A 21,760-nucleotide genomic window follows, 5' to 3' on the forward strand; every position below is an offset into this window, starting at 1 on the left:
TCAGACTTGCTGTATGATAATCTCTTCATATGATATCCTAGCTAAGAACTGTTTTCTTCTACCTATAAGTTAAATTTTAAATATTTTTTTAATTGTACAGTATGTAGCTCTGGATGGAAAGAATGGGATTGAGTGTATACTTTAGTAAACACTCTGTGATCTAATCCAACATATTAGATAATAGCAGAAAAGAGTTCCTCCCATGGGACGTTCCTGCTCCTAGAAATAACTTAAAGAATGTGCAGTGGTATTTTATTCCAAATTCTTGCTTTTTTCTGATAAAATGCTTCTTACTATTCTTTGTAGAATATCCTGCTTCTTATTGTTTTGCCTGTGGCTACATGATTTTTTAATTATCTTCAGTGTTGGACAGTTCTGGACTTGAATCAACGTAGTTGAAGGCTTCCTTGTTTGTGAAAGTTGAGCTCAAAGTCTGACTGTGTCGTGGATTCACAGGTGCAAGTTCATTTAAAACAATATTGTCACTTTTTACCAGAGTCGCTTTGTCCATGTGTTCTCTACTGTATCTGGCAACAACAGCATCAAGAAAGTCCAGCTTTGGTGGCAAAGTCCCACTTTCAAATAGGTATTTGGCTAAATAGGAGACTAGGACATTAGTAACGAAGGCGGTGAGCATAGAAAGTGTTTTAAATGGGAATCGCTGGATGTAGAGATTGTTGTCGTCTTGATACCAGCCAGGGTAGAAGATCAAGGGCTGAAGGTAGAGGTACGGTTCTCCTCCAGTTATTCTGAGGACAAGGCCAAAGAGGTATCCTGCAATGGCACCGTAGGTGTTGGTTCCTTTGATAAATAACACACACAGGAGCTGGGGGAATATGATGATATAAACGAGGTCAGAGCTGAGGTACCAGAGGCCGTACACTGACGAAGCCAGCAGTGCCATTGCTGTTGCTGATGCTCCAAACAGAAGAACAGTGATTCTCATGACCCACACAATCTCCCTGTCTGAAGCCTGCAAAAAAGGACAGTGTTAGGTGTTTTTTTCGTGTCTGTTCATGTATGTCTACACTTATATACACTCAATATAAAATACTGAATTGTAAAAGAAAGCTTTGCATGATTCATTCAATAATAATTACAAACTAATATCTCTATTTCAATCTCAAGCTCAGAGAAAAAACCCTAAGGGTTATGGTTGCCTTCCCAAAGCCATTACTCTTTAAATACAGCAAAAAGCTTGATGATGAGTCAAAGAGAAAAAAACAGCAGTGTAAGAAATAATTTTAAAATAGAATCACAATATGGCTCAACTAGAAAAAACCTGTCAGCATCAGAATTTCTTCTTCTTTGTTTCCTAAGAAAAACTCCAACTCATTAGACCATTCTGTTGCCAAATGATTTCTCAATAAATGAAAGATTAGGAAAATGTCTCATTTTGTGAAAAATTTAACTAGAACTTATGCTTCTAGCAACAGTAATTAGCTGTTGGGATGAAAAGCAGTTCCATAAGAACTCTTGACAGCTGCCCTCCAAGCCAGCTTTTTCATTTCTGTCATTGGTCACAACTATAATTATTTTTATAATTTTCAGTTTGTTCAACATACTGTTAATAATTAAATTCTTTTTCTAGCTATAGGCAGGAACATGAAAGAGGTATTTCATTATGAAATTATAGTCCACGTTTCACCTAGTTAAGGTCTCACCTAAAATTTTCTCTACAAGTAAAAACAAAAACATTGTCTCACATTTTGCCGAAAGGAAAGCTGGTAAATGTTCCGAGCAAACATAGAACTTGCTGATAGAATTGAGGAGTCAGCTGAGGACATCACAGCAGCAGATACAGCACCGAGGCCAAAGAACGAGACATAAACCGGGCAAAGGTACTGCAGCACAATAGGTAAAATCATATCTGCTTCTTTTTTGCTCTTGGGGTCAGGGACACCGTATTCAGTCTGGTTCCAAGCTGCAATATGGACACCAATATCTTATCAGTAACAGTAGCAGCCATAGCACCTCTTGACTTCATGTGTAGCAAGATATTCATATCACCAGGTTTTCATGCATGTTCAATGAACAAAGTGTTACTAGGGCCAGACCGATGGCATTTCAGAAAGGCAGTGTCAGACTAGTTTCTGTTAGGCAGATTCAATCCTGCTCAGCATTTTTCCTTGTCTCTAAAATAAAATTTAAATTGCTCATAAATGTAGTTTTATTCAATAAAATAAGTGTGTGATACACCTATTTTTGTGATGTGTTCAACCGCTCTTTTGGATTACAGACAGAGCTCAAAGCAATGTAAACATTTCTAACAGAATAGTTTAACAGTTTAGCTACCCAGTCACTGTGATGGGGATCACTCTTACTACGACAAAAAAAAACCCTTGGCAAGGTCAAGGTCAAGGTAAGAAATTTCTGATAAATCAAAGAGTTATTTAGGTTGGAAAACACCTTTAAGATCATTGAGTTGAACCATTAGCCCAGCACTTCCAAGTCCACTAGTAAACCACATTCCCAAGAGCAACATCTACACATATTTTAAATAGCTCCAAGGTGGTGAATCCACCACTTCCATTGAGCAGCCTGTTGCAGTGCTTGACAAACCTTTTGGCGAATACATTTTTCCTAATACCCATTCTAAACCTCCCCTGCTGCAACTTGAGGCCATTTCCTCTCGTCCTGTTGCTTGTTACATGGGAGATGCACCTTGCCACAACCTTCTTTCAGGTAGTTGTAGAGAGCAAAATGTCTTCCCTCAGTCTCTTTTTCTGCAGGCTGAATAACCACAGCTCCCTCAGCCATTCTGCTGTTACAACCAAATAAAAGTACCAGAATCTAATGCAAACATTGAATAGAAGCATTGTGTCTGTATCTAGAATACACAGAATTATTTAATTTCATCCACTGTGGTAAGAACAATTTCCTTTGGGAGAAATGTTCTATAATATTATTTTTCTCTGTAGTCTTCTGTTGAAGGAGTCATGAGTTGAAATATGATGCCACTTGGCTATCTAACCTATATGTCACCTATATCAAACACAAGATTTATTTTCACACACTAATTGCACTATTCATTTTCCATTTATTGTACTACTGATTTTTAATCATTTACCTGTAGATGCTCCAATTGCACCAATCAATACTGCAGGAATAGCCATCACAATACAGCCAAAAGCAGCCAGGAATGACAGAACTTGAGCATATGTGGCAGAAGATGAGGAAAGAACTCTCTGGAAATATGCTTGCCATGGAATTCCTCCTAATGTCTGCAAATACAACAGCATGCTGTGATTTGCAGGTAGCTGAATCATTTTTTCATCACCACACAGAGAACATGTACAGGAATCACTTGAATGCTGAAAGCCATATTGCTACTTTTTAATTTATTTATTGAATATCAGGCATCCAGTAATAACTGCAACTCTAATTCTCACTAGCAATGTCAAACCTATGTAAATCCACTTAAATACCATTCTTTTAGACAAGTTTTTTTAAATATAATTAGCATCAACACTTTGCACTTTCATAGTCTCTGTAACTCCCAAGTCTTTTGACTTGATAAAGCTTTATGAAAAGTACTATTTTCATATTTCATATCTGAATACTCCACCTTCACTAAAATTAGATTAGACTCTGATATCTTCCCTTGTGAACTGTGTGCAGTCAATTACAGAAGGCAAGACATTCTGTATACATTGAAAGCCAAAAGAAAGAAAAGTTTTGTTTTATGGTGAAAACCCTTATCTTTTATTTGGATACGTAACTGAAGATCCTGATTGGACTTAAAATTATTTCTGCAAAATATGACACAAAAGAGTATTACCCAAGGTTGGAAACTCGAGTGCTAACAGTTCTGTCTTGAGAGCACAATTTGAATAGTCTCCACTAAGCAACCAAGTGTCTGTCTCTAAACAGCATGGAAAGAAAACCAAGCAAATTTCATAACCCAGTTCTATACACTAAATGAGGCAGGAGGCATTTGGACCAGAAAGTGTGTATACAGGTGTTTCATATAGCTTCATGCACACATAGGGACTAAATTAATGTTTCACAGACAACTATGTTTTTTGACTTGCTATTTATAACTTTTTTCTTTGCCGTCTTGGTAATAATGTTCCTTTATCAAAGTTTTCCAAGAATGTGTAAATTTCTTGAGCTATAATGAAAGAGACAAGATGAAAAGCAAATGTGTCATAATTTGGCAATATCAGAACTTTCCTTTGGTCAACAGCGGAAATGAAACCGTTGCGCTTACAGGAGAGAATACAGCCACTTGAGCTAATGTCATACTTTAGATCTCTGAGAGAATGCTGAATAAAATAGCGTGTCTTAATAGATCAATTATAAAAAAAAAAGAAAAAGAAAAAAAAAGATTTTTAGTTGAGAGGTTTTTAAAAAAAGCCAGGAGATGTAATCCCAAAGTACAACACAACATGATAATAAAACCAGTGTAAATTTTCATAGGGACACTGTGAATGGAAAATGTTGGCATGTGTTTCTAGATCCTCTAATGGAAAGTACTTAATAACCACTGATCCCATGTGTAATATATAGGTATTAAATAATGAAAGATCTTGGTTCATTCTGGCATGTGTGCATGTATGAATTTATCCATCCTGCCATCAATCTCTGCACAGCTTTTTCTTTACCTATACCTAAGGCATATTTAATCATTTGTATAATGTATTTATTGCCTTCTGCAATATATGAATTTCTCTGCCAACAATGACATCAGTTAAGCATTAGCTGCACACTTTCATTTAATTTTAACATGTCAGCTCTTTCAGCCTGATGATATTTAAATTGCATTCCTGGCAATGCTGGCTGATATGTCACTGAAATCATTCAAATGTGCAGAAATATTAAGCAGGAGTCAAGAGGGTAAAAGTTTTCAGTTTGATAGAAACTCTTAACTAGACTCTATTATTTTCAGCTGTCACAGTAGCATGGCGTAAGCGCTTAAATGCTTCACTCCTTCATACAAATCACCACTTACCAGTAAAAAGAAATTGTCCAACCATGTGTAAATGTCAGCTGAGTTGATAGATCCAAGCCAAGGTGCTTGGTACACCTGGTGCACAGCCGTGAGCCCAATGTCTGTTACTGCAGGATGGGACAGGGCAAAGGGGACACTGATCCACTGTAACCAAAGAGAAAATATCTAAAGAAGATATTCTCAATCTGTGATATTTTATTATTAACACTCATCTAGCTTTCTTATTCTTGCTTGCTACAGATTAAATAGCAAATTATCAAAATGACTCGCAAAAAGTCAGATTATGTGCAGATGGAACATCTCTGAAATCCAGAGGGCTTGGTAGTGGATAGCTCATATGTGTCCTGGAGAATGTGAGCAGAGAATGAATAAATGGAAACTGCAAAGCAGCAGAAAATAAACATTTATACAACTTAATTTTATTTTACCTAACCTCCTCATGTATTGTTTACACTCCTTCCTGGACCACACAGCAGAGAAATATTTACATACAAATTTTCATATAATGGCATCGGGACTTAGCAGCATACAAACATAAGGCATCACATCTGGGGAAGGCTTGGGAATTTGTTTTTAATTCAATACTAAACTAAGTATGGGAAGGCTGTGAAAAGACAGGATTGCTGTTGGTGCAGCCTCATCTCTCTTCCTCTAGAATTAATATTAGCCCAGTGTTAAGCACTTTTGTGCCTCGTAGATGTTTTCTAGGGGTCTCTTGACCATTTTCAGTCTCTTTGGTTCTTATCTAAATCAAAAGGTCTTCCCAGTGATGGTTTCTGCCAGAAGGTCCAATTCTTTCATCAACTGACTTTATGTGCATTTATTTGCCAAGTCATTTTGCAACTGTGTAAGTCACAGACTTTCTGTGGAGGAGAAACTCATCAGCTCCAATCGAGGTGAAAACCAGGCTTTGCACTGTGTGGACTAGATCATCACAAGCACAGCATCCTTAAGGATCCAGTGATATCCAAAACCACACAGATTGCCACAATCACAACTGATCACAGTTAAGTGTATAGGGGAAATAGGGAGGGGAAAAGCCAAATATCTTTCTCTATTTTGTCACACAATTATTGCAATAATGTATGAAGAATATTTTGTAGCACTGCCTGCTGTTCAGGCTGTTTATCCTGTACCATAAGATTCTGTTCTCAGTTAAACTTTGTCAGTTTAAGCAGCTGGACAGAAAGACTCCCTTCTCAATTTCTGTCTGAGCTTTTTTGTGAAAGAGCACCAAAATTTTTCAAATGTCTTCGAGATATTTTAAGAGACAAATAAACATATTGTCAAAATTAATGGATATTAATACTCTTTCCTGAGAAATTCAGGGGGAACAAGGGTGTCAAACAGGTATTTTTATTTTTGTTTCTGAATCTCAAATGTCAAACATCCAAGTGATGAGCTTCTGAACAGATGTAGTTTGGCCATACTCTGCAGAGATTTTCAGTAGGGTAAATTTCTAAAAGTCCATCTGGAGTTTGCATGCCACTGCCCAGGATTTAATTGGTACTTTATCACAAATACTTTATGAGCTTTTGTAAACCATTCCAGTTCCTCACAGTAACCTAGCTCTTTATGGTCTCAAGGACTACCTTTTCATTAGTAAATAAAACAAATAAAGACACTTTGTTTGGTCCTGCAGTTTACTGGGATGTCATCATTTAGATCTATATATTTAAACTCCTTTTCCTGCCAAAAGTGACAGCCCTGAACTATTCCTGGGAATTATTTGGGGAAATATAGAGTTTAGAATGGGGAATTAATAATACAGATGAGTTGAAGAGATAGTTAATAGTGGGGATACAGGCTCAGGGAAAGTCTCACCAGGTGAGATAAATATGAAGACACGAGAATTGCAGGTGTGGGTACAGGAAGGTCAGGAAGGAAGGAGAGGTGCTACATGAGACCATAAAGAGAAAAATAAAGATGCACATGGAGTGGCTGGCGTAAAGCCTAAGGAAAAAGATGCAGCTGAAAGGAGGAACAAGGGTGATTACAACAAGCCTTTTGTCTTCGATAAGAACAGGAGAGAAATCAGATATTAGAGGAAGGACCAGCAAAGTTCTGTGACAGTGGGAGTAAAAACTGCTCCAGAGCCTGGAGGAGAAGCTGGGATAACTGAACCTGTGCCATCCTCTGCTGTGACATCTACTGTGACAGTGCCCCATCTCACCTAAACCTGCCTCCCTAGAACATGGCAATTTAGATACTGAGGTGGTCCGGTGTGTCTTGAGACCCCTGTCCGTGTTCCCTGGCCTGCCCTGGCACTGGAGCCGCAATAAAGGTACAGCTCTGTACGCTGTGATATGTCCCTGATCCTGAGAGTCCTTGCCTTTGGCAGAAGCGTGAGCAATGGCGAAGAAGAAGAGAGGACTCGTGAGAAATTCAACTGGGGTTTATTAAGCCCATGTGGGCTTGTACACACCCAGAGAGAGAACCCGCAAAAACAAGCTTTTCCCTCTGTACAGCACCTTATGTATGGGGACGGGGAAAGAGGAAGGGGACAGCCTGGAACCAATCCAATGGCTGAGGGGAGTGGCTCAGAACATAAATGACAGTCAATAGAACAAATCAATAAATCCAGGGGAGGGGAGAACTAGAACCCTGCCAATCACTTGATGTCCTCACTAGATTTTTTCAGACTTCAGGGTGAGGCTCTAAAGTGATGGACAGGACCTATAATTGTGATTGACACTTGACAATCATTCGGGGGAAACCAAGAGGTGTTTAACATTGGGGTATGGGACAAACCATTGTAAAACAAAGAATAGATGCATGCAGAGAACTGATAAAACCCAAAACCACACCACAACAAGATACTGACTCTTCAGCCACACTGATGACACTCTCAAGCTCATGAATATGGGTTCTTCAGGATTACATTATTGCTGTTTATTTCAAATGGGAAATTATATAAAGAGCCCAACCTGAATGAAACAAAAAACCTATATATACTAGCTAAAGTATAAGCATTAATATAACAATAGAATAATATATAATAATATAATAATTTGGAAGATTTCCATACAACCTTCATTTCCTTCCCATCCCCCCATCTGGTTCATGCTGCTTTTAATGTTACTCCCATAGGATCAGGCTCTCTAGTGGTTCATGAGTTGACCACACTGGAAGACAATTTCTGTACTTTAATTTATCTTCAGTTTTGAGAACTTCTGTAATGCGTGCCATCTGTAGAAACTTAATGTTTCACAAATATTAACATTTATGTTAGGGAAAGAGACGGTATCTTCCCTACTGTTCAGAAGAAAAAAGATACAAGGGAAGAAGGTCTGGAATAACTTCTCATTTCAGCTGGCCAGTTGGAACTCGGATTTGCTTTTTCAGGCTATTTAGCACTGTTTCCATTAAATCACTTAAAGGCCATAGTCACTATAGTAAGATGGCACAGAGTAAGCACATACAGAGAACTGGTTAATGACCACCTGTGTAAACACTGGCTGAAGCAGAGCTGAAGCAATTTCCCTAGAGCTGCACAAGAATTCTGTTGAAAGCAAAGAATGCCAAGCTCCCAAGGTGCCCTTTGGCTCCTTCATCTTGAGTGACTCCATTTATTTTAGCATATTGCAGTTCTCTGCACACCTGTGACTGTCTATTACTGCCACTGGCAAACAAAGTCAGCTGCTTCGTTGATTGCACCCTTGTGATCTGGACCCTGTCACACTGATGCTTTTCAATATGGGGCTTAAAGAGCAGCAGTAAATAAAAGGCTACCCACTAGCATATCATTGATAGCTGATGAGGGGTATTTGCACTACCACACTAAAATAGCCAAGACATCTGGTGAGACTTTTTATATTATGGTCTCCAAGGGTGGTGGAGGGAAATGAGGGAAAAACCAAGAAAGTTAACTAAGTTAACATGAGGTTAACTAAGCTATGTTAACATGTAGGTAACAACCACAGAAAAGAGAAGCAGTAGAGTATCAACTCTGCAGGTCCAGTGAGAGCATTTCTGGACGACTTTACCGACAGCTTCCTATGCCTGATGCCTCCTTCCAGTACCTGAATCACAGTCCTATAGACAGACAGGAAAGGAGTCTGCACCAGTCCTATTCTGAGTTAGATGTGTACTCAAGAGGAAAATTGCAGGAGTGGTTGGACTGCAGACTGGCTGGAAAAGAGCCAAAGAATCAGACCTCTTGGACAGCGCTACTCCCAAAGTACAGGCTGTACATTGATGCAAATGCAGCCTTTTTCAAGTCAGTACTTTGTGAGTCTGACCGGTAAGCAATGCTATGCCTGGTACACCCCAGGACACACTTGGCCCTTCAAGCTGTTCAGGGCAAAATCTTTGACAAAATAAGGCAAAAAAAGCCAAACTTACCAGTCCGAGGAAGATGCAGAAGAGCTGAACTACGTCGGTATAGGCCACAGAATAAAGTCCACCCACAAGTGTGTACATAGTGGCAATCAGGGCAGAAACAATGACTGAAATATTGACATTAATGTCAATGATCACACTTATAGTTGCACCTAAGGGGAAAAGCAAACCACTGTGTGTTAGTGTGTATATCACAGCATGTCTGATGAGAAGGTCCACCGTTGTTAAGTTGCATATGTTGGTCCTGGTCTAACACTTAATAACAGCACTAATAATTACCCTCTCTATATTCTGCACACCCTTTCTGCACCTTTGAAGGTAATGGGAAAAGAGATGCTCCCGTGGTCTAAGTTTGGCATCTGTCATTTTGCAGGTTCTTAGGAAACGGAGGAGAGAAGGGTCCCAACAGCACTTCCTCATGTTGCTCAAGGTCTGTAAGGACTACACTGTCTTGTTCTGTCTGGGAAAACCAGCTATGCACATCCCTGATTGCCACAGCAAAATACTGAGAATGCTCCTTCAGCACTACCAGCCAGCTGCCACAGCACTTGCAGGATGCATCCCCTGAGGTCCCATGAAACTGTCTGTCCAATGTATTTTAAATTTTCCTCATTTGGTTCTCTTCCAGCAAGTCTTCCTTGCATTGGACTTTCCCAGGCTTCTCAGAGTCCTGGGATTCCTAAAAACTGGTTTTACCAGCAAAGAATTAAGCAGAAAAGGCACTGAATACCTCAGCCTTTTCCACAACTTTTGCCACCAGGAGCTCCATCTGATTCAACAGCAGCCCACATTTTCCTTTTTGTTAGGATGAACTGTTCCTGAGCATTGAGGAGGTGATCCTCGAATATAAACCAGTTCTTCTTGACTCCAGGACAGTCTCCTATGGGATTCTTCCAAGCAGAATGTTGGAGAGGCCTAGCTCTACTCTTCTGAAGTCTATGGTGGCAGTAGTGATATGTGTCTTGTTCCCTCCTCTCAGGACCATTAACTCCACTATCTCATGAACTTTGCAGTCAAATCTGCCTGTGACATTTACACCTCTGACTTGTTCTTCCTTGTGTCTAAGTAACAGGTTCAACAGAGCACCTCCCTACATCAGCTCCTTGATAATTTGTGTCAGGAAGTTGCCAGTGCACTCAAGAAACCTCCTGAATAGCTTGTGTCCTCCTGCACTGCTCCTCCAGCATGTGTCAGGATGGTTATACATTTCCCTTTGATGTATTAGCTATTTCAAGTGATTGCAATGTTTTAAGACCATGTTTATAAAATTCCTCTCCCTCTTATTAGGATGATTTAAATGAAACATCTTGCAACAGCTTTTAATGCTTGTAGTCATTGTAGATGCATATTCTGGAGCACAAATTTGGAAGAGTTTTTGGCTTAGAAGACAATATGATGTGTGGTATGTGAAAGCTTCTGGGAGCTGACAGATGTGGCTTTTGCTGCACAATGAGCCCTCAAAATTCATGTGCTTAAGAATTACAAGCTCAGACCCCTTCTGCAGCTTTAAGATCAGTGTTTTCCATCTACAACCCTGCCAAGCAAGGAGTTGTGATGAAGAGCAAGCAGTGAAGAGTACTGGGATTAAACATTCATCAGTGAGGACAGATATGAAAAAGGAACCTTATCCACAGAATAGTTAAAAACAAAATCTTTAATGGTTTTTGTAATCATTGACAATCTTTAACTGTCGGCTATTATATAAATGTAGAAACCTATTCACACCACTTATGTTGAAATAAAAGAGAATGGCTTGTCCTTAATCAAAAATATTCCAAATACTCTGAGTGTTCTTCAAGTTATTCAACTCCAATCACCTCAGCATGCAATTTTTCTTAGTCTTTTAAGGATTTTGTGATGAAATTGTGGTAAACAAGCTCCCCATTGCTTTGCAGTTCATCAGAGCGCAGTTGGAGAGTACCTTCAAAGTTTATTTTTGTTTAAAATAGCTTATGCTAGAAGGCATTACCACATGCATGTGCATTATTAGTATGATTAGTTGGTAAAAGTCAATTACTGGTGCTTCAACTCAAGGGCTTTCTCTGTTCTTAAAGGGGTTGCTAAATTCAGGCCTGAAATATAATTAAAAACCCTGGAAGCTGATTTGTTTTTCAGGACTGGATGAGTATTTGAGTGATTTTATATTGAGTCATAGTTTCACTAATTCTCCAAATCCTTTCTTGGATCCGAAGTATTTCCTTCATTTTGTCAAGAAGAAAGCCATTTAGAATTGAAGAATTCTTCAATTTATTGATCAGCATCTGGTTTACTTCTATTATTTGTGTTATGGAATGTTCTGTATATGTAGATCTCCTATAGGCAAGGGATTATTTTGTTTAAACTCATTGGAAATGCTGTTACATATGAGCATTTTTAAGGGAAATTTTGTCTGGCTTCTGTCATCCCAGAGATGTAGAAGAAAAGCTGGGTCCGATTCGACACAAAATGGGCACTTGCAATGACTTATGTGACCCTCACTATCAACAGAAATTTGTTCCTAAATCCTTTCATGCTCTTTGAAAAAGGGTAACTTAAAGGTGCATGAAAATGAATAGATACTTTGCATGTCTTTCCCTTATCAAAATAATAAAAGGGTAACATTACTGGATTTATTTACTAGTTAGCATGGGTCTTAGAAATGTCACAGTCTGAATCATTTGGCTTAAATAGTTACCATTTGGAGCCAGAATTTTAACGCATTTCTAATATTCTTAATAATTTCCACCTGAAATATATTAATATTTATACTGCTTATTCCTTACCTAAAGCAGAGAAGATCGCAGCAGCCCAAAACATTTCTCCCATTAAAGCTGGAATAAACAGTAGTCCTCCCATCCTTTTTCCATAAATCTGCTGAAAAGGGTCCAGCATTGTCACATAGCCTTTGGATCGCATGGGTTTTGCAAAAAAAAGGCCACCTACAAAGAAAAAGCAGCATAAGACACCAGCTGGACTTTAGAAATGCATTATTATTAAGGGATAATTATCCATTGTCAATTAAAGATACAAAAATTTCACTAATACTGTTTGTTTGTAAGTAAGTAAAAAGTACAATTAAAATATCCTCTGGAACTCTTACATATGTCTACAGAATTACTTAAACACACACTCCATTAATATCTATAGTCTGATAATTTAAAAAAAAAGGCTTTTTCTTATTTTTTCTGGCTCAGTTTATGTAATCTCCCATTATGGATGCTGCCAGAGTTTTGTCTAATTTTGGATTAGTCTAAGGAAATGGCTTTTCCACCTAATCCTGTTGATTCTTTGACCAGAATCCCACATGAAGTTTCATATAGTCCTACCCTAAAAATAAAACAGTCTGAGATTTCTGAATCAGAAATAGAATTTCACATGTGGTTTAGTACACACACAGCAAATCTGATTCATTGCGGAGAATTCAGATTTATCATGTATGTTTGAAACAACTTTACCACATCTGCAGGATAGGTCAGAGGTCTTCTGTGTTCTGCCCATGTCAGATTCCATGAGTATTTGTCATACAGTTATTTCACTTATGTATGTTCAGGAATTTTGATACATCACAATTCCGCTTATCCTGGCTGGTATATGGGCTGGATATGTACATAAATGTCCCCACCTCAAATTCTTTCTGTCTTGGGGAAAAAAATATGGACCTATCTCAGGAAAGCTGAAAGAGCCCTGGAAACCTGTGTAGTTGAGATCTGCACATGACTATATCCAAGTAGACTTCTACCACAGGAAAACTGCTGTATAAGGGATACTAACGAACTGGAAACCCTGTCAGTTCCCAACAAGATATACTGTATGGCATTTGGCAACCCTTAATTAGGTTCCTCATGACAAGATATGTCATTTATTCATCGTATTGTGCAGAAGATTTTTCCAAATTTCTATGTATTGCCTTTTATAACTCATATTTCTCCAAGCTCCCTGAACAGAAGGTACTGGGTCACACACTGTCATCTCAATTTATAGTGCTCATGTGAATGATGTGTTTAGGCAGGTTGGCAGGTTGGTGCAGAAATCCTTCAGCTTTTTTTTTTTTTTTTTTTTTTTTTTTTTTTTTTTTTTTTTGATTCTTGGTTTGGTAATGGAACCTTTTCCTTTTCCACTTGTTATGCCATCATTTCATAAGACAATTAAAGACGAAAAAACATAATCTATTAGGATGTTCAAACATCCGTCAAAGGAAATAGGAGTTATCTTAACCTTTAAAACTAAATTGCTTGAAAAAATAAGGAAAATAAAATTGTATGGAGAACAAACAGGGAGATTACATCAATCTTAAATGCTTCCTGTCTGAAGCATTAATATTTCTCCCAGCCTTGTATTAATAAATTTGATTATTTATTTTTTTAAAGAAGGATAGAGAATTCCTCCCGTCAAACTTTCATGTACAGACCATGCCTACAGAAATTCTTCCCTCTCTGTGCTCCGCAGAGAGATATATGATTACACATAAAGACTTTCTTTCTCTGCAGTGCCCATTATAATTTTCAGGAAAACAAATCTGGGTATCCATAAACAGCTGAAAACAAGCAGAGAGGCTAACTCTTCTAGGTTATTGTTAATCTGTGTCAATTCTGCAGAGGCTGAGAGCCAGGAAGATGGTTTTGACTCCAGTCCCAACAGCTGGTTAATGACATTGATAGCTCGTGACCCTCATGAGCTCATAACAACACCAGCTGATCTCCAGGCAGACTTGACTTGTACAGTCACTGTTTTCCTCACAGGAGATAGAGCTGTTCTCAGGAATGGCAACCACTGCCAGAACTGGAGCTGGCCTGCACATGCCAGAGAGGAACATTTTCAATGGGGAAAGTTTCTGCCTGGGAAGTGAGGATAACTAGGACAGGCCATTGGAAAGCATTTTCAATGGGCAAAAAGAAGAAAGAAAGAAAACAAGTTTTATAGGAAGAAATAAAATGTGAAACAGAATAAGCAACCAAAGGAAACAAAGGGACAGATTAGGTAGGAAGACCCTGAGAACACACAGAATAGACTGAGAGGTTAAGTAGTATCAGCAAGGGGAGTATATCAGTCACATTAAGGAGATATGAAAAACACAGGGTCTTTTTTTCTGTAACAACATGCTTTTTAAACAGTTGCATCATTATTGTAGCATTAAAATTTCTAATGCTGCCTGTATATTACACTCTGACCCCGCATATATTGGGATTCTGCATTTGCATTCTGACATGTGATTTAGAGTTTTGTACTACTTTTAAGAGGTTGCACGTTCCAGTTTTAAGGAAATAGTTTCCAGACGAAGGAAATATTGATACATACTTCTTACACCAAATTTGAGAAGCTACCTAGATTTTGGCAAAGATCTACAAAGCACTTTCCTAATCCAAAAGGTATTTATTTAATTCCAAGATTTATAGGTGCACTGATACCTGGGTGCCTGGATCATATTCCAGATCATATACGCAATTAAAGAAAACCTAAATCTATAAAACTTGGTATTGATAATGTAAACACACCTCCCCACCCTCTATCCCCTACCCCTAAAGAATATGGTTGTAATAATCAAATAGGTCTTGACAAGGAGTTTAGGAGACTTGAGATTTCAAACTATAGAGATTTTCTGTTTTATTTTTCAATAGCCAAACGTACCAGCAGAAGGGATCCAGTTTATCTCAGCAACCTTTTATCAGACCCTAGTTTTTTAATTTCAAAGAATGGACCTGACATCAGAACTCTTTAAAAATGAGGGACTATTAGTTTTAGTCTTTGCTTACCTAAAATCAGGCTAAGGGAATATCCAATAGGGGCCTGAGCCCAAGCCAGACCATAGCCTGGGACATACACAGCTTCTGCTGTCCCATTGATGTAACCTCCTCCAACCCATGTGGCTGAAAAGGAAGAGATGGAAAAGTCTTTAATGTCCACAAAGAAAGAAAAGCTCACACATTGTATAATAAAATTGTCATTATGTATGGTTATTTTTTTATTATAGGAACAATACAAGTGCGAGGCATGGCATCCTTTTATTAAAGGCAGCCCTAATTTGAATTTACAGCCTAAGCATATTAAATAAAAAGTCAAATGGACTGAGACACTCATTAAAGTGTCTAAGTCTCTGTACAGTCAGTGAAGACATGAGAGCTGAGTCCCCCATTACTTATTTACTATTTTGTTTGTGTTAATACAAATGAAAGAGAGGTATAAGGGGAGTCTGAAGAAGAACATTTAAGTCAGGCAAAAGTTTAATGAACACATTATTCACCAGGACCTTCATGGAAAAAAAGCCTCTTAAACCTTGTTGAATTTTAATTGTTGCTACATGAAGCATATTAATAAATTCTGAGTTCTCAAAATATTTCTCTATAGAGTTGTGATGCTTTTTTTTGTTGCTGTGTAAGTTCTAAACTTTGATTCTTTTATTTTTTGCTTCCTTGAGCCATATTCCATAAGAGATATGTGCTATCTCCAATATTTCTGATTATGTCATGCTCTCCAAAAAGCAGTATTTTTAATATATCAACCTCTGACATTTAATGAGTTGATTCTCTGCCTTTAAGGGAAGTTTCTACATTTGAGAATTTGGGATCAACAGTATATATGATAGAAAAACTCCAACATAGAAATTTATTGTGATTATATCTGCAAAAGTACTTAATAACAAATCAAGTAATAAAGTTTACTTCCTATTTGCAGATTCCATGCAATTAAAAAAAAATTATCTCTACTGTATAATGAGTAAGTTTTATAAATCTAAGTTTGTAGTTTGAACGAGGTCCATTACAGACCATTAAAAGTCCTAGAATTTTGTAATGCTGTCTTGGTTTGTGTCAAAAGCCTTTACTTTTTCATATGAGAGGAGTCAGGGTTTCTATGCAAAAAGTCGTAATAGCTCAAAATGTATTTTCCTTAAACTTTCCTCAGAATTTTCCCATCACCTACCATCGTACAAGCAAACTTGATTTTGTGTTTATGACAAACAATTGGAGAGAAAAATGAATTAAGAAAATTTAATAAAATTCCTTAAGAAATTTCATTAAGAGCTAAATAACCTCTCCTTTCCGCTTGACTGTGATATCGCTCAAGTACCATTAGAGATTTTACTACTACTAGAATTTTGCTGAATTGCACTATGGCTTTAGAATCAAAGATCTCCAGCAACTAGAGAATTACATTTGTCCCCTTTTCAGCAATTTGAAGCACAGGAATGGACCATTCTATTGTTGGAAATGGTATAATGGACTTTTATGAGGGGTGTGCATGCAGAGAAAAACTGAAACAAAAGAAGTGACCCAAGGAGACCTGTTATGAGTAGACTTTTGGTTATCAAGAGCTATTGTGTACTACAGAGATGAGGGGTGGGTGACACTCATATGGGACCACCTGCAGGAGAAAGGTTAAGGCTGATTCTTAATGAGAAGAGCAAGGAGACATAATCTACATAAAAAGTTGTCAAACATTTGGAATTTGTGATTCTTGACAGTGTGAATTAAGATAGAGAGGAGTATGATACTTTGTTTGCCAGAGTTCGAAAATTATAGAATTGTTTGTGTTGAAAGGGACCTTAAAAATCTTCTATTTCTAACCTGTCAGTGGTGGGCAGGGATGCCACTCACTAGACTAGACCAATATTTGGTTACAGGTGGGAATAATATCCCATAATCAAGGACAGATGTCCAACATTGCTGCAGCTGTGGTGAAGGGGGCTTTCAGTTCCAGCATTGATTTGCCAACAGTTGCTACAGAGGTTCTCCAAGGGGCACTTGGATGCCATGCCTAGCTCCCTTATTTTCTTCTGGAGGAGATCAAGTCAATTCCCTTCTGTGTGATGTTGTAGGGGTCATTACCCTCCACTGTTTACCCAGCAGACAGATACTGCTGTGTAAGGTCCCATGAAGGATTTAGCGCTTATTTTTAATTTTATTTCTTGATTTCTAGATTGGGGTTTGAAAAATTGCTGCTAATCAATTTTTCTGTGCACATGACTGTTCTGGAACATCTGTCAAGGACCACAGAGCTCTAGGAAGGTGTTATATGTCTTTTTCTGAGGGGATGAATGGGTAGTCAGCACGTACACTGACACAGGTAAATACATTAGAAATGAAATAAAGGGATAAGATAGGACAGGATTGCAACCTTAGATATTAATTTTCTGATCCTCATTTGCTAAGCTACAATTTTTAAAGTTAGTTTAATCCCTTTATTTTTGGTGATTTTTTTTTTTTGTTTTTCTTTTTGTTTTTACCTAAATCAGCAAAAAGGAATACAATATTTAATAATCTATGGAAGCATTAATGTGGTAATCTATTTTAATCTTCTCTTTGCCTGCCATCTGAAGAAGACGAAAATCCAGTAAATACCAACATCCATTTAAAACATGCACCGTAAGAAATGATCAGAGAAATACTGAGGGTAAGGAGTGCAGTTTTTCTTCTAGTTCCTGTGAGACACATAAGCTGATCTCTGAGTTCTTGGTATATATTGATATATATACCAAATTTTTTGGCACGTCCTCAGAAACAATTCCTTGTCTGAGCACATAAACTCCTCAAGTTCTGTAAAATAAAAATTCTCATCCAAGGATTTGAATAAAATAGAACTGTTTAATATTTCTTTTTCATTTGGAAGGTTACGTAGCTCTATCCAACTAAAATGCAAAAATTACATCAATAGATTATTAGACCTCTCAGATCATGTTTGTAAGCATTTAGTTATGTAATATCAACTATTTCCTTTGAGGTTTAAACTCAATCACCAAAATCAAATTAGATTCAATTTTGTTGCAGATATCACTTTTTAAAAAATTCATTCACGAAAATAAGGAAGACTAGTATTTAATGCAAAATTTTATCTGTAATTATGTAAAAGTTATACACAGATTAAATGTGTCTTCTATGGTACGTTATTTCATTTTAATAGAAGCTGCTGTGATCCATCCACAATTCAACCTTTTCACCCTTTCTATATTCTTACTTGCAGACACACTCAACCTTCAACAGGCTTTGTGTTCAGCAGTTCAGTAGCTGGTTGATATAGCTTTTTCTTCTTCAAGATCATAGTGTATATCCAAAAATATGCACAGCTGTTATTCATAGGTAGTGCTTTAAGATTTTTCAATGTTGTTTAGAAAATCAACTATAATTACTCTGGAATCTTGAGTTTGATGCTTATGTTCTGAATTTTATTTTAGATTTATAGGCTAAGTGCTGTCATCCTCTCCACTAAATAACCCTAGAAACTTCTACCACTTTCGTAGCCAATACCCGTGGAACACTCTAGAGTTTGTCTCAGGGAAAAAAGAAAGACTAAGGCCTTATCGCATAACCCAAAGTGCTTCATGTACATCCTTTCTGGAGATCTTTAAAACAATTCTTGTTTTCATTTGTGGTGTAGGCTCTGCTTTCTAATTTGTATTTAGACAAATAAACCTGAAAAATATAAAGACGATGTTGGAATAGTCATGTATTGCAAATAGTCATGGTTGCGAGGTGCAAAATCACATCGACCATTTTCTGAAAAGCAAGTATGGCTTTGAATAAAGTATCCATTTTGTAAAAATTATCAACTTGTAAAAATTATAGTGGATTTTCATCATCTTACTTTCATAATTGTTTTGTTATGACTTTAGAAAATGCCCCAAATGCCCTCCCTGAGACAAAACTTGGACTAACCCTTGGCTCAGCAGATTTGTGCCCACGTCTTGCTTTATGCGCCAGGTGCCGTTCGCTACGACTGAAAGGGTAGATTAGTTGCCACATCAAGCTTTAATTGCCAGATTTAAGGAAGGCATAGGTGAGAAAGAGTGTCAGCCCTGACAGTATAAAGTCCCTGACAGTTTTAGGTACCCGAAGGCTTTGGGATCAGTCTGATATTCTGCTGCAAAGATGAGATACTGTGCCATCTCTAGAGCTTGCACAATACAGGATGAACATGCGTGGGTGTGAATTGTGGTGGCTACAGAACGTGCCTGAGATATAGGAAATTCCAGTTCAGATCTAATCTGTGCTTCAGCTGTTACACAAAATTTTCCTGTAAAATGGGATTAAGGAGACCAGAATTTGTATCTTCTATATGCAAAGCCATTAGCCATAGCCACTTCTGTGGGAAATGCCTTTTTTCATCTTGACTCCTCTGATTTAATATTTTGTGGCAACCAATATTTCTGCCGAATATTCTGGTTTCAGTGCTCTTGAAAACATTTCATTCAGCAGAAAGCAGTCTAACCAGCTCTTGCTATGAGCAGACTCTCATTATATCTTATGCACCTGTAGATGATGGATTTGTGATACAGTAAATTACAGCATAGTGCAAAAAGTAGAACATCTGATGGTATTCAAACTTCATTGACTTTTACAAATTCTTTACTCAATATCTAAATTTTCAGTCTTTGAATGAGCAAAATGCCCCTGCAAAAGAATGTGAATTTATCTCAAATAAAGAATGCAGAGGTTTCGCCCAAGTTTTACCTGGCTCTTCCTTATTAGATAATTGTGAAAGCAGAACAGGGCAAAACAGCAAAACATAAATATAGTCAGATAAATTCAGTTTGACAATTGAAAGGGCTTTGCCTGAATAGGATTAAGATTAAATTAAGAATAATAAAAAAAACAACAAACAAAACCCACCCCAAACCCCGCCCTGCTGCCCCCCCCCAAAAAAACCCCCAAACCCTCAAAAACCAGAAAAACAAAAAACAGAAAACAAAAAACAAACAAACAAAGGATGCTTAAAAAATATTTTTCCTTAATATAATGGTGGGCTAATTCACTCATCCTATACTGCATTTTTGTTTCAATACCATAGTATAAGTTTTGAGATTTTGGACAGCATTGTGAACATCTTATTTACCCAGGTGAGACGGCTGGTTTGACTGGCTCTGAGAGTCAGAGAGCACTGTTTACAAAATCAGTGAAGTGCTCTTCCTTCACCCAGCCTTTTCTTACTGATACTACTATTGAGAGTAATGCATTATTTTGTCCAACTACTGAAAAAGAAGCTTAAAGAATCCACAAAATAAGTTTGCTGAAATCTGTACAATTACAGGTTTGGAGTTAAGCCAATTTTCTTTTAGAAAGTTAATTTATGTTGTACACCCTCTTCACTATTTTTTCCCTATGAACTTTGTTTTATTCAGGTTAAACAAACCCAAGAATAATGCACAAATACAGATGGTTTTAAAAACGATAACAGTTATTTTAAAACTTTCTAATTAATCTATATTATTTCCATACTTTTGTTCCAAACATATCTGATATACAGATGAATATGGAATGAAAATATACGAAAAATAATGAAAATATATTCTTCCTCAAAGATTTACAATTATTTGTTGTTTTTATGACGATGCTACATTTGGCTGTTCATTAAACAATTGGATAAAAAGTATATTTATTTTCCCCACTTTATATTACTCAACATGCAGATTGCAATTCATTCACATGGAAAACTGACAAGTTATATGCTGGCTAGGAAAAAAAAAGGCGTCTTTTTACATACCTGTCATTGTAAATCCACCAACTAGCAAACCAATGTCTCTTCCACCGACTATAATAGCTTCACTGCGATCTCCATCACTGCCGGTGTTCTTGGTTTTCCAAGAAGCCCATATCCCTACTGCCAGGATTGCCAGGTAGAAGACAATTATGGCCACCAGTCCCTCCACATGGAAAGCCATGTTGAAGTCCCAGCTGTTTCTTTTACCACTATTTCATTAAGACCTCTGGAGAGAATGCAATAATAGGTCTGCTTTTAACATGCCTGCCTTTCAGAATCAGCGCGCAAAACCCCTCAGATGGTTATTAAAGAGACTATTCTGGTGAATTTATGAAATGAGAATTTCAGATGTAATTGAGATTAATGTCACATGCCAATTAAAACGCCTATGGAGCAACAACCAGTGGTTATAGTCTCTGAACACAAAGGGGAATGAATGACGTGGCTGAAAGCTACACTATCCTTGAAGTCAGTTACTGAGCACTGAAACATTTGGCATCACCGACTGCTCAATGCCTGGGAACTTTTCAGTCACAGACTAGTTTGCTACAAGAGATGGAAGATCTCGACCATGTGGGCTATTACAAAAATCTCTGTTTTGAAGACAAAACTGCCTTAAGTAATATTAGAACTATGTAAAAGTAATAGCTGTAACAGCAAACCACATCTTTTAAGTGTTTGTATTGGAATGCTGAGTCCTGTTCCCCCTGTAACGTCTCCCGTATTTTAAAATCTGCGATTTCTTTCTTGCAACATTTAATTGTCCATCATGAAACGCGTGAATCTGTTCTCTCACAACATGGGAAGCAAACGGAAAGCTTAAAAGCTGTCGGAAGGCAGAAATGTTGAAGTACACGAACTGCAGCGGGGGAGAACTCCCGAGCGAGGCGGACAGCAGCAGCCCCGTACCCGGCCTCTCCCGGAGCCCCCTCCCCATCCCGGCCCCGCCGCCCCGCGCTCGCTCTCGCACTGCCGAGCCGGCAAGACCCGTCCGCGCTCCCGACGGCTCCAGCGGCGGGG

At 37.8% G+C, this 21,760-nt stretch overlaps 1 protein-coding gene across 1 annotated transcript; it reads right to left on the minus strand.

Moving 5' to 3' along the window:
• Positions 1-235: 235 nt before the first annotated feature.
• SLC5A7 (solute carrier family 5 member 7) lies at positions 236-20,921 on the minus strand (the record flags this gene model as incomplete). Its single annotated transcript, XM_083855592.1, has 8 exons — positions 236-973; positions 1,707-1,924; positions 3,071-3,224; positions 4,955-5,098; positions 9,299-9,447; positions 12,058-12,213; positions 15,025-15,138; positions 20,744-20,921. 8 exons carry the CDS (start codon positions 20,919-20,921, stop codon positions 350-352), a joined length of 1,737 nt encoding a protein of 578 aa, XP_083711718.1. The 3' UTR covers positions 236-349.
• Between the last annotated feature and the right edge of the window lie 839 nt (positions 20,922-21,760).

The sequence above is a fragment of the Zosterops lateralis genome (genome assembly GCF_965231275.1).
Source record: "Zosterops lateralis genome assembly, chromosome: 2".
Taxonomy (NCBI): Eukaryota; Metazoa; Chordata; class Aves; order Passeriformes; family Zosteropidae; genus Zosterops; species Zosterops lateralis.